The 13,249-nt window shown below is 39.4% G+C and overlaps 1 protein-coding gene across 1 annotated transcript in view; it reads left to right on the top strand.

Moving 5' to 3' along the window:
• Positions 1-13,249, top strand: part of LOC116972561 (paramyosin-like) — a 407,834-nt gene that overhangs the window by 262,681 nt on the left and 131,904 nt on the right. Inside the window, exon 19 of the mRNA XM_033020381.1 lies at positions 1,011-1,200. Within this exon, the coding sequence (XP_032876272.1) occupies positions 1,011-1,200 (190 nt within the window). The remainder of the gene's footprint in view (positions 1-1,010; positions 1,201-13,249) is intronic.

Genomic DNA, 13,249 nt, shown 5'->3' with positions numbered 1-13,249 from the left:
ATGCTGAAATCTAACCTGGAAGTAGATCATCAGGTTTTTAATATGATCTCATGGTCAGACAATATGCATTGCAGAAGTGATTTGCAGAGGAACCATTCATAGTTCTCTAATTTGTATTGTGCAATTACTTTCTGAACTACAAACTGAATGCTCCAATATTGCAAAATGTTCAACAATAAACAACTTTAAGTTGACAGCATTTGATTTTGGGTAAAAACATGCAAACTAATTGGCAGGTTTCAACCTAGCACTGCACACATCCTCTTTGATGGGGATGGGGGAGGGAAAACCAAAGGTCCTCTTTGCCTACTGTGCAAATACTGTTGTTAGAAATGTATGTGTAAGGTTAGGTTTTTCTCAACTTGTTGCCCATAAATGTAACCTAACATCCTTCATTGTCAAAACACACAAACATTTTGCTTACTTTAACAATTGGCAAAACACCAATGAATTGTGTTAGAACTAATGTTTTCAGGTAAGAAAAGGAATAGAAAAATGCAGTGAACAAAAGCAAAATTGCATTATCTTTATGCAATTGTCAAGAGCCAAGAGTCAAGAGTGTTTACTTGTCATATGTCCCAGATAGGACAATGAAATTCTTACTTGCTGCAGCACAACACAATATATGTGAACATAGTACATAACGAGAGAAAAAAAGTTCAGTGTGTATATATACACATGCACACATACTCAATAAATAAACAAATATAGTGCAATAATAATAATAGTCTGTTGTAGTTCAGAGCTTATTTGTTGTCGTGTTTAATCGCCTGATGGTTGTAGGAAAGAAGCTGTTCCTGAACCTGGACTTTACAGTCTTCAGGTTCCTGTACCTTCTTCCCGATGGCAATGGTGAAATGAGTGTGTGGCCAGGATGGTGTGGGTCTTTGATGTCGGTTGCCAATTGTAATATCAAATATTAAAATAATGAAATGTTATTGGAAGTAATTGTTCAGAAATGTGTATTTTTGAACTTTTTTGTATTACAAATTATTACTGTCTAATCATAGCTCAAGAGCTTGCAAATCGGGAAGAGAAAATGGTTTTAGTGGAGTCCAACTTGCTAGCTATGGAGAAGCAGCTAAATAACAAAATATCTGAGGTAATTCATCAAGAGCAAAAGCAACAACAATTGCATATGCAAATAAAAATGCTGAAAGAACATCTTGAAACTAAAGAGGATGAGATGAACAAATACAAGTAAGTTATTGTTCCTTTACAACTTTATTTTCGATTGGTGGGCTTATTATTGTACATTATTGGTTTCACAAATGACAATTATTTATTTTCTTAGTTGCCCAAATAAATCTTACACCTGTCAGCTCCCTAAACTAATTTAACTTGATCTAATTACTGTATATAGACCATCTGAATTAGTTTTATTAAATTACTCTTATAGGAAAGTTGTCCCAACTCTTTAAAACTTCTCGAAAGCTGCCTTAAAATGTACTTCCAAGAGTTCTATTTAGAGCCTTAAGTAATGCTTATTCTAGTATTGTTCATGTGAATCAAGACAACCAATCCTAACACCTTTACAATTCCATGAAGCTGGTGAACACACTACTTCACCTATTCCTTCTCTCCAGAGATGCTGCCTGTCCCGTTGAGTTACTCCAGCATTTTGTGTCTATCTTTGGTTTAAACCAGCATCTGCAGTTCATTTCTACACATGAAAACTAACAAAACAGGACCTTGCAATTCCAGCAAAAAAATGCGAGGAGTTACAGAGACACAAGAGACTGCAGATGCTAGAATCTGCAGTAAAATAAAAACTGCTGGAAGGACTCACTAGGTCAAGCACAATCTGTGGTGGCCGAAGGATGAATGACATCTAATTATTAGTGCTGATTCAATGTTAAGTCAGAAAAGGTAAACCGAGAAATTTCCGTAATATGGGATAATGTAACAGTCAGCTTGCACACAGTCAGGGTGGCTTTGTGCACTGCCGGTGACCTGGGTTTGATCCTGACCTCGATTGCTGGCTGCGTGGTTCTCCCTGTGACCACGTGGGTTTCCTCTTGGTGCTCCTGTTTCCTCCCGCATCACAAAGAAGTGCAGGTTTGTAGTTGGACCCTATCAATGGTCCCTAAAGTGTAGGGAGTGAATCATAATCAGGGTAACAGAACTTATGTGAATGCGTGATCAGTGGTCGGTGTGGACCCAGCTAGCTGATGGGCCTCTTTCAATGCTGTAAATCTAAACTAAAGCACACAGCATAGTCCCACAATTAGCAATGAGCGATGCTGTTCTTTAGCAATTTATTTTAATCCGTGCCTCTAAATGAACTGACTACTGTTTTAATATTGATATAGAATGCTTTGTCCATCTGAGCAGATAGAAATCATCTGAAAAGTGCATCACATTCTCATAAGTATCTCTTAAGATGGGACGTGTTAGTCCTTGAAGCATCTCTGCAGCACAGCACTTGGTAAGCCCTCTCCCACGGTACGAGTTCATTCCAAGAGCTCTCCCGAGTTTGCCCTGATAGAACTCGGGGATTTACGGTAATGGCCACTCGTCGGTACTCGGGGCTCTAGTGGACATTTTTCAACATGTTGAAAAATCTTCACAATTCTTCCCGTGCTTACCTGCCGTTAGCGAGTCTTCCCCAGTACCTGCCGTTAGCGTTACGAGCCGCTAAGTGACGTCCCTGAGCTCCGACGTACCCGCTACGTTCATTCTCCGTGCTTACCACGAGTTTGATTTTTTTTAAACTCGGGAGAGCTCTTGGAATGAACTCGTACCGTGGGACAGGGCTTTAACACACTCAGGAATAGATCAACACAAATTATCTAAAAGTTAGCCGAAGATGATTCAAGGTGTTTTTTAAATGAGAGAGAATTTGCTTAATTTGTGGAGTGAATAGAGTCAACGCAACTGAAAGAATCTTCCACAATTTTTACCATGCAGGAACAGGGGATTTGTAAAACGGCAGTCAGAGAGAAATAAGGCAGGATGAGAATGTTCTACCCAGCAGCTGTACATAGAGGCAGTAGCCAGGATAATGATGCAGTCAGCGGTGAGGGCATTCACCTCACGTTGAAAGCAAATAAATAAGGTGTTGGTCTTCCTGACTTTAAAAGAATATGTGAATCAAAACAGCATGATGTTGATAGCATCAATTTTTAGCATTGTCTGCAGTCCGTAGTACAAAATAACATGAGAAAAAGTGCAAGCAATCTAGTCCTTCATGCTACACCATTTAGTAAAATCATGCCTGGTCTCTGCCACAACTACACTTTCATGACCGCATATATTCCTTGCGTCTTCAAATATCTATTAATCTCATCCTTGAAAATACTGAATGCTCGAATATCTACAGTTTTCTGAATAGAAAGTTCTAACGATTCTGCCCATTAACCATACAGAATGGTTAATCTACAGTAATATATTTTACCCAATTAAAAGTGCATAATCTTGTGTCACAACCTCTTTGATGGCTACCTCATCACACCGTCGTATACTAATTGGTTTCCTCTTACTCACTTTGTTACGCCATCAAAAGAATCTTTAATAGAATTAGTAAATAATTTTTTTCTTTCAATGTTATTGATTGTGCCTAGAATCAGTTACTACTATTTAACACGTGAAATGTCTACTTTCTGTAAAAATCTGAGTTTTTGCTAAATTAGTATAAATGACTTATTTGCACTCGGGAAATTTGAATCCTGATTTAACAATAAAAACAATTCAAATAGTGGACTGACAAAAATAATTCAGAAGGTGTTTACAACAAACACATGTAAACATCAGACTAGTGTTCTCGAGTGGAAAATAGATGACGAGGCTCTTGCGATTTTTTTTTGGAAAAACACCTGTAAAATGAACTGTTGAAGAACTATTCAGTAAACTGTCATATCACAAAGTGCCAGAGGAACTCAGCTGGGCAGGCAGCATCTGTGGAGTGAATGGCCAAGCAGCATTTCGGGCCGGGGTCCTTCACCGGTCGGTCAGAAGAGGGTCCTGACTTAAAACATTGCCCGTCCATTCTCTCCACAAATCGTGTCTGACCCGCTTAGTTCCGCAAGCACTTGTGTTTTGCATTCTTCCAGCTTCTGCAGTTCCTTGTGCATCTATTGAACTGTTATGGTCCATTATCATTTGCTATGATACAATACTGGCAAGCAAAATAATTTTTTCTAATAACTTTTTTGAGAACTGCTGGATGTTCCATGTAGAATCATTGACTACATGACTATCAGGAAGCATGGGAACTTCTACACAAACACATGAGTTCTCTGGATATGGGTTGCCATTTATGGCCAGAAAGCCCTGCTTTTGTCAAAGCCTCAATCAGCATAAAGGCAGCTTCTTGGACCTGATATTTGTTAGAACGTTTGTTCCAGGTTAATGCAGAAATACTTGCAATTAGCCACATTTATTAGAGGTCACATCGTTGTCATGGCCGAGTTCTTTAGAATGCTGCCACTACATAAAGGGAAACAATAATTCACTGAAATTTCCCATGTTGGCCTTTCCCCTGTTAGTGGTGATCACCATTACATGTGCAACTCAAGATATGAAAGCATTTCATAATCTGAAAATATCTTCACACGTAAAATCAGAGTGTTCATACCTCATTGCTGTATACTGCTTTCTACACTACGTCGCAAGAGGAAAATGCTGTCTTTACCTGGAGCATTACCGCAGAAAGAAGAGCAGGAGATGAAGAATAAGGTACGGGATCATGTTCAGCCAGTGTGAGTAAGTAATGATGTTGTCAGGCATTGGCAAAGAGAGGCTCTATCCAGATACACCACTCTGATGCTACCTGCTCTGTTGGATTCTCCATCGCATTCGAGAGTTTTGTAAATGTAATGAAGAGTTACTCACACAATACCAGTCATTCATGTTCCTTTGCTGGGTCCACCTGGTGAATGCAGCAGGATTCTGCTTCATTTCAATCCAACTAGACTTCACCTGCAAATGCTGCTGAAAACTTTTAGCAAGATCATTCAAGACTGAACATGATATTGAAGTGCTTCCACTGAGGGAGAGAGCATTATTGTGCCCCCTGTGCATTGAGAAAAGGGAAATCTACTTCTCAAAGTATTAGTTTTAGAAATACTGCATAGAAACAGGCTTTTCAGCCCACTGACAATCACCCATACACTAGTTCTATGTTATCCCAGTTTTACATCCTACACACAAAGGACATTTTACAAAAAACAATCAATCTGTATGTTTTTGGAATGTGGGTGGAATGGAAACCAGAGTACCAGGGAAAACCCACAAGATCACAAGAAGGACATGCAAACTCCACACAGATAGCACCAGTAGGCAGGATCGAACATGGGCTGCTGACACTGCAGGACAGCAACTATGTGCTGAGCCACTGTCTCTAGTTGTCAAGATAATATAGGCTGGTACTTCAATATCAATGATCAGAAGACCCTCTTTTGCTTTGTGATTTGCACCTGTGGTTATGAAAACAATTCAGCAAATAGAAGGTTCTTTACAATTGTGCTTTAGTTAAGGATCTTTTTGGATTTCAATCATATTGATTCATTTAGAGTCAAGAGTGTTTTATTGTCATATGTCCCAGATGGGACAATAAAATTCTTACTTTCTGCAGCACAACAGAATATGTGAATATGTAAACATAGTACATAACGGGGGAAGAGAAAAAAAAAAAGATCAATAAATAACAAATATAGTGCAATAATAATATAGTCTTTTGCAGTTCAGAGCTCAGTGCTTATTCGTTGTTGTGTTTAATAGCCTGATGGCTGTAGGGAAGAAGCTGTTCCTGAACTTGGAGGTTACAGTTTTCAGGCTCCTGTACCTTCTTCCTGATGGCAATGGTGAAATGAGTGTGTGGCCAGGATAGTGTGGATCTTTGATGATGTTGGCTGCCTTTGTGAGGCAGCGACTACCATAGATCCCTTCGACGATGGGGAGGTCAAAGCCGGTGATGGACAGGGCAGTAGTCACAACTTTTTGTAGTCTTTTTCGTTTCTGGACCTTCAAGTTGCCGAACCAGGCCACGATGCAGCCAGTCAGAATGCTCTCGACTGTGCACCTGTAGAAGTTTAGGAGAATTTTCTTCAACATGCCGAATCTCTGAAATCTTCTCACAAAGTAGATGTGCCTTCTTTATAATTGCATCGGTATCCTGGGCCCAGGAAAGATCTTCGGAGATATGCACACCCAGGAATTTGAAGTTATTGACCCTCTCCACCATTGATGTGAACAGGATTGTGGGTCCTCATCCTTCCCCTACCAAAGTCAACAATCAGTTCCTTGGTCTTACTGATGTTGAGAGCCAGGTTGTTGTGCTGGCACCATTTGGTCAGTCGGTCATTTAAGATGTATTCAGGCATGTGCAGCAAGCGATATGTCATCACTTGAATATTCTATACCATAATATAACTGCCTATAACAATTGTCATATAAATGCTTATGTGGTGATTTGAATTTCAGTCATTCTCAGCATTCTATTAAGAAACTTAGCCATGCAATAGGATCAGTCCTGCCAGAGCTACAAATGTTGCAAACAACTGAGGGAATATACACTTTAAAAGACATTGTGTTATTCAAAAAACTTTAGATATCTATGTTAGTTTTTGCATTACATAGCACAGTGCCATTATTATGTTTGAGCTAGAGCCTGGGACATCAGGCAAATGAAATGTTACTATTTCTGAAAAGTGGGTGTAAAGATCCCACAATAAAGTTACCCGTCCTTTCTATAACCTCACAAAAAGAAATCTTGGAGATGAGAGGGATTTTCTTTACATCATGACATGTGAGGGTTTAATCTGGAGATATTGAACTGTAGATGCAATGGATTATATAACACAGGTTATGAGGAATCATGTCCATTTGCCTTACCACATATAACATGAATGAGATTTCAAGATGCATGGGGATTCTTGGATTGACAAAAGTGTTTATGATTGATCCAGAACACCACACATTGTGAAAGATCAGTCTTTATTCCATAACCAAACAGGAACATTTAAACTGCCAGCCATTCTCATCCTGCTCGGCGTAGCTTGTGAGAGAGAGCCAGGCTGACCTTGCTAGTGTAAAGCTGTGTAGTACCGTAATACCATGTAAAGGGTGGCATGCACATATGTGTAGTGGAGATTATAAATGGCATGAACTAATAAGGGTTAATCTACAAAAAGGTTTCACATCAAACAGTTGGTTGGATTTCTAGCTGCAGTATTGCATGCATCGACTTTTGTTTAGTCAGTGAATGTCTATGTAATGTAATTTAACTTGACATTAATTCATCAACAATGAGTCAGGTCCATTGGCTGGTTGAAGAATATTCACTGGCTAGTTCTGCCCAGTGTTATGGGGGAATCTATTGATACAGTTACAAACAAATGTGTGTTTCCATGACAGTAGATACTCTGAAATATACGCCACATGACTCCTGAGAAAATTCCAATGCTTGCATCCTGAAGAAGAGGAATGCTGAGTTGTTATAACTACTGTCTTTCAATTATTTAATTGGGTTATCTGTGGCCACTATACATTCAGAACATAGTAGTTCATCTGATGGGCATCAGATTCCCCTCACTAAATATTTATGCCCTTCACTACCAGTGTGTCCATCTACAGATTACATTGGTTTTGATTGCCAATGCCACTCTGAAAGTAGCATTCAAAACCATGACCTCTAATTTCTAGAGAAACATAGAAAGGCAGAGTATTTTATAAATGATGAGAGATTAAAACATTTGTGTTCAGAGGGAACTGAATGTCCTTAAATCAGGGAAAGCAATTAAGAGGGCATTTAGAAGTATTATTAACCTCTATTGTTTCTACGTGCCCCCACTCTGGCAATGGAGGTGGCCAAGGACAGAAAGATCAGTTTGGAAATGGAAAGGGTAGTTAAAAGGCTTAGCAGCCCGTCAGTATGAACATTGAATTCTCCAATTTTAGGTAACTAACCTATAAAAACCTTTCCCCCATCCCCCTTTTTTGCCCTCTCTCTTCCTTATGCCCCACCCATTTCTCCCTCTCCAGGTCTCCCTTTCACTTATATTCCTTCCTCTGGCTTCACAATTCTTCCTCTCTATCTCTGTCTTTATGATCTCTACCGTTTATCCAACCATCTGCCATTCAAACCCTCTGCCCCTTCATCTGTATCCACCTATCACTTTCCAGACTTTGTCCTGCCTTCACCCACCTCTCTTACAGCTTTCTTCCCCCCCAGCACCACAATCAGTCTGAAGAAATGTCCTGGCCCGAGATGTCACCTGTTCAAGTTCTCCAGACTTCTCTAAGTACATTGTTACTCCAGTAATTTGTGTATTAAGTTCAGCTGTTGCAGCTTCTACTGATTTCACATCCATCTGCTGTCCCTCCTCCAAACCCAGCAAGGTCATGAAGACCAAACATCTATTTTCTCTCCTGATATCTAAAAGTTGTCCAAAGAAAAAAATGACCATGCAGATATTCTTTGTAGATGAAGTTCTGTGAGTTATCCATCATGAATGATAATAGCCTTGATGAAGATTGGCATGGTGTTGTGGAGCGTTTTCAAATGCATTTCAAGATTCTTCTTTAAACTCTAGCAGCAAGTGCACTGTAAAGGTGATGCACCATTAAGTATTGTTCAAAGTCCTTTGTAACCACTAGTTTACATCCAAAGAGCCGGTAATCGTTCAGTTCCATATGGACATTCAGGTTGTAAGTCCCAGAACTCGCTTCTTTATCACATTGGCATAATGCACTTCATGTAGATATTGAAGTCAGAAGCTTCAGAAGCTTGTATGTTTACTATTCCAAAAACATGAGTAGTGCAGGGAATATCATGTTTCCTAGGAGACTGAACTTGAAATAATGTAAGATTATTTGTCACCAATTCCAAGAATACGTGGGAAATTTACTCCAGCACCCTTTACAATATTCAATATCACAAAATGTGCATTGATGCATAGATTGTCTTGTCATCATCAAATTGCGGTTTGTCTTGCCCAAAGTGCCTGATACATTTCCAACAACACAAGCATAACATTGCTGCAAAGCAGCTTCGTGATCTCATGAAAAGGAATGTATCAAAACATAGAGACACAAAAAGCTGGATTACTCAGCAGGTTAGGCAGCATCTCTGGAGAAAAGGAATCGGTGACATTTCGGGTCGAGACCCTTCTTCGGACTGAGAGTCAGGGGAAAGGGAAACAAGAGATTTAGACGGTGATGTAGAGAGATATAGAGCAATTGAATAAAAGATATGCAAAAAAGTAACGATGATTAAGGAAACGTTTCATTGTTGGCTGTGAGCTAGGTGAAAATGGATTATACAGAAAATAAAACCCACCAGGCCAACAGTGAAACTAGTACATCGAATAGGGTGGGGTGGGAAGGAGAGAGAAGGGATGCAAGGGTTACTTGAAGTTAGAGAAATCAATATTCATGCTGCTGGGTTGTGCCCAAGCAAAATATGAAGTGCTGTTCTTCCAATATGTATTTGGCCTCACTCTGACAATAGAGGAGGCCCAGGACAGAAAATTTCATTTCAAGTTTTCAAGGTTTCAAGGTCAGTTTATTGTCACATGTATCAATTAAGGTACAGTGAAATTCGAATTTCTCGCCCGAAACAGAGGTGGTTGTTTAAGATCTCCACTCTGGCCACTTTGAGTATTCTTTGATACTTAAAATATATTGAAACAATCCCCTAATTACACCCCTTCCACACCTCAATCTATTTTATCCGCTAGTCCAATGTTACTTCCCGCGAAAGGAGGAAAATTGAAAATTATAGACACAAAACTTGGAAGATAAATTATTTCTCTACTTCAACTTCTACTCCCACTTGTAACTATTAAAAGTTGTTCAAAAATCCAACTGCGAGTGGAAATCGTGGTAATTTGCAGAACTGATTGTTTGAGGCTGTGCAGTGTGCCACCTTGCAAAAAGGCAGAAATAGACATATTATTGACTATATTACAGCCATACTTTGGGGGCATAATTTTCAGCAAATATCCCTGTTCTGCTGTGTCGGCAATAGTTTTGTATTTACCAAGCAACACACAACTTGTCAACCTCATAGACACATTGGAGACCTGCATCTTGTAAATTCATTTCAGTCACTTTCCATTGGTTATTGGTCAGTTTAGGCATGCCCACACTGAAAACAATTAAATTAATTAAAAAGTTTGTTCAAGATGAATCCGCCATTGCAAACAAATAAGTTATATTGAAACTTATTAATTGATTGCAGTTCTGTTCAAATATGCCCAACTCAATAATTAATGATTTCATTAGTCACTGCAACATACTTTAGAAGAATAAACCCTATAATTTATTAACATTTACATCTGCATTTTCAGGGGCACGGTAATGCTACCAGAATCTTACAGCTAATTGTTTTTTATTACCACTATCAATAATTCCACAACAATGACAGTTACCATTGTTTTTCAATATCATTTAATATTAAATCAATTTTATACGAATAACATGTTGAGAAAAGCAGCAATTGAAATAATTATTGGTAATTAGATTTTATGTCAAATAGTAAAATATTACAGCCTGGAATGAAATGACATATTATTCCTGTGCCATCACTCTGAAAAATCTAATTGCTTGGTCTAATCAACCTGTCCCTTCCCTGATTCGTTTTTTGTTTTCTTTTTCAAATGTTTATACACTTCCCTATTGGCAATCGTTATAGAATCTGTTTCAACCAAATATGTCCTAAAGAAAGCCTGTTCAAATAAAACCTGTGATAGTCCCTTTCCTTGGCTACTGATACGGAAAATTGTATTGAAAGGCATAATTTTATAAACATAACTTACAGAATTGCTTGACTATGTTGCGCATCTCTCTCAATTCCAGCATTAGTCTCCATATGTCAATGAAATAGGCTTTCAAGGGTTAACAAGGTCAGGTGTGTTTTGCCCTATTTATTGCATAGTTTGATGCAAGATGATTTTGTTATTCATGATATTGTTTCTTCAGTTCAGAAAGTAGTTAAGAGTTTACGACAATGCTGAAGGACTAGAATTATGTGCAGGCCATATTGGAGAGGGGCATTAGAGTTCTTTCCCTCAAGAATATCAATGAACCATATGGGTTTTTATGACATCTAGACCTTGGGCCAAGGTGCTTTTTTGTTTCATTTTGTGACCCAAATCATGTATCTACCTGTATTTATAACATATTGTATATATAACATATAACATATTACATATATTCATACCTGAAACTCGTCAAGACCAAAACCTGCACATATTTTTAAAATATGGGGAAAAAGCTCAAATTTTCCGAGTAGCAATTGTCAAATCAATGCACACGCTTTGTTTCATGATAGCTAGGCCGCGAGCACACTGAGATCATGGCTGCCTCCTAATTACATCAAAACAATAGCAAGGTTTGGAAGGAATAACGGTAATGCTAACCTTGCTGATAATTTTGAGTTAGGGTTAGGATTAGGGTTTGGGTCAGTCAGTCGGTCGGGCTGTTGGCCTGCCGGTGGGTGCTGCGAAGGGTCGGTTGGACTGTCAGCACACCGGTGGGTGCTGCGAGGGGTCGGTCGAGCTGTCGGTAGGCCCGTGGGTGCTGCGAGGGGTCAGTCGGGCTGTTGGCCAGCCTGTGTTGCAGCGTGCGAGCGGGCGGACTGACGGAGCATGCGCTATGGGTGTGGTGAAGGCGGCCCGGGCGGTGTGCAAGGCAGTGCTGCTCCCCACCAACATCAGCATGATGATCCAGAAATGCATGATTGCCGAGATGGACTCACTGAGCGGCCACACAGCGAGCCCGCAGCGGGTCCCAAAGCGGCTCCAGCTCCAGCCGTGGGCAGCTCTGGAAGGGGGGCGAGTTAGGGTTAGGCATTTTCCTCAGTGGAAGATGCCTTAGCCTTCCCCCAGCCTGGCACTGCCCCAGTCCCAATATGGCCGTGGCCCCCAATCTGCCCACTGGCAGTCAGTGGGGATCAGTAAACGGGGGAACGCACAGGATCTGCCCTCACCCATTAATTAGGCGGGTTCAGGAGTCGGTGAAACCCGGGACCTCTGTGGCAGTCTCACTCAACATACACACTCACAATTATATTCATTATATTATTTTTATATAATATAATTATATATAATAATATACAACTCCAGTCATATTTACAAGTCATATGATATAATAATATATTGTTTAAATAGACCGCAGCACAGAATTAGGCTCCCCATAGAGTAATATGAGCATTGAGCACTAGATGCCGCTTACTTTTTCGATCTAATTTTCTAATTAGCTTCATTAATTAGTGTGCAACTTTTGACACTGACGAGTTATGAATTCCTTCTCAATTATATTTTATCTAAATCTGTGCCAAATTTCAAGTAGATACCAGACATGGGTCACGAAAGTTAAATTCTACACAGATTTTCGATGCTCGGCTCACAGCCTAATCCTGAATTCTGATAATGTTGGATCTCCCATCCTTATCGGTCTGATTTTCCTATTTAAATGATTTCATCAGGACCAGGTTCTGTACTATTGTACCAAGTGGTGAAGTGACTAACAAAATTAGTGGGGATCACTTGAATCGATATGTAACCAATTTCCTTACATAGTAAGTGAGTGTGGAGATGAATGGAGTTGATGATAGTTCAGCTCGGAAGAACATAGATGGGTGAGGTGTATTAGAAAAGGACAAGGAAAGACAAGCACAGCATAATAATGGATGTAAACCAAGATAACTGGCAGAAAAGTCAGAAAGCAGGTACGTAAAGATTTTCAAATGTTTGTTGAATTGATCCGTTATGGTTTAAATATTATAATGGAACTGCAGATGCTGATTTATACCAGAGATAGACATAAAATGCTAGAGTAACTCAGCGGGTTTGTGCAGCATTCCTGGAGGAAATGGATTGGTGATGCTTTGGGTCGGTACTACTTTTCAGGTCCAAAGAACAGTCCCGACCCGAAAAGTCACCAATCCATTTTCTCAAGAGATGCTGCTGATATTCCAAACTTTTGTGTCTATCTCAGGGTTTATATATTTAATTTTCTCAAAATGTGGATTACTCCATGTACCTGTTTATACCTGTAAAATCCTAAAATATAATTGGAGCAATTCATTTTTAATCTCTGGAGAATATGAAACGTGGAGTTCTTAGCAAACTATCAGGTGTGCGAAACTATAGCTATGATGTCAAATGCATAATTGGTTTATTTCCAGTAGAACTGATAATGTCAGCGGGGTTATTGAATGTTGGATATTGATAAGATATGGAGATTATTTCCTCTGGTTCTGGATTTAGTGCCGAGGAATCTGCAATTTATTGTTGTCATGAGA

The sequence above is a fragment of the Amblyraja radiata genome, chromosome 4 (genome assembly GCF_010909765.2).
Source record: "Amblyraja radiata isolate CabotCenter1 chromosome 4, sAmbRad1.1.pri, whole genome shotgun sequence".
NCBI classification, from domain to species: domain Eukaryota; kingdom Metazoa; phylum Chordata; class Chondrichthyes; order Rajiformes; family Rajidae; genus Amblyraja; species Amblyraja radiata.
This window is presented reverse-complemented; position numbering and strand designations above follow the sequence as displayed.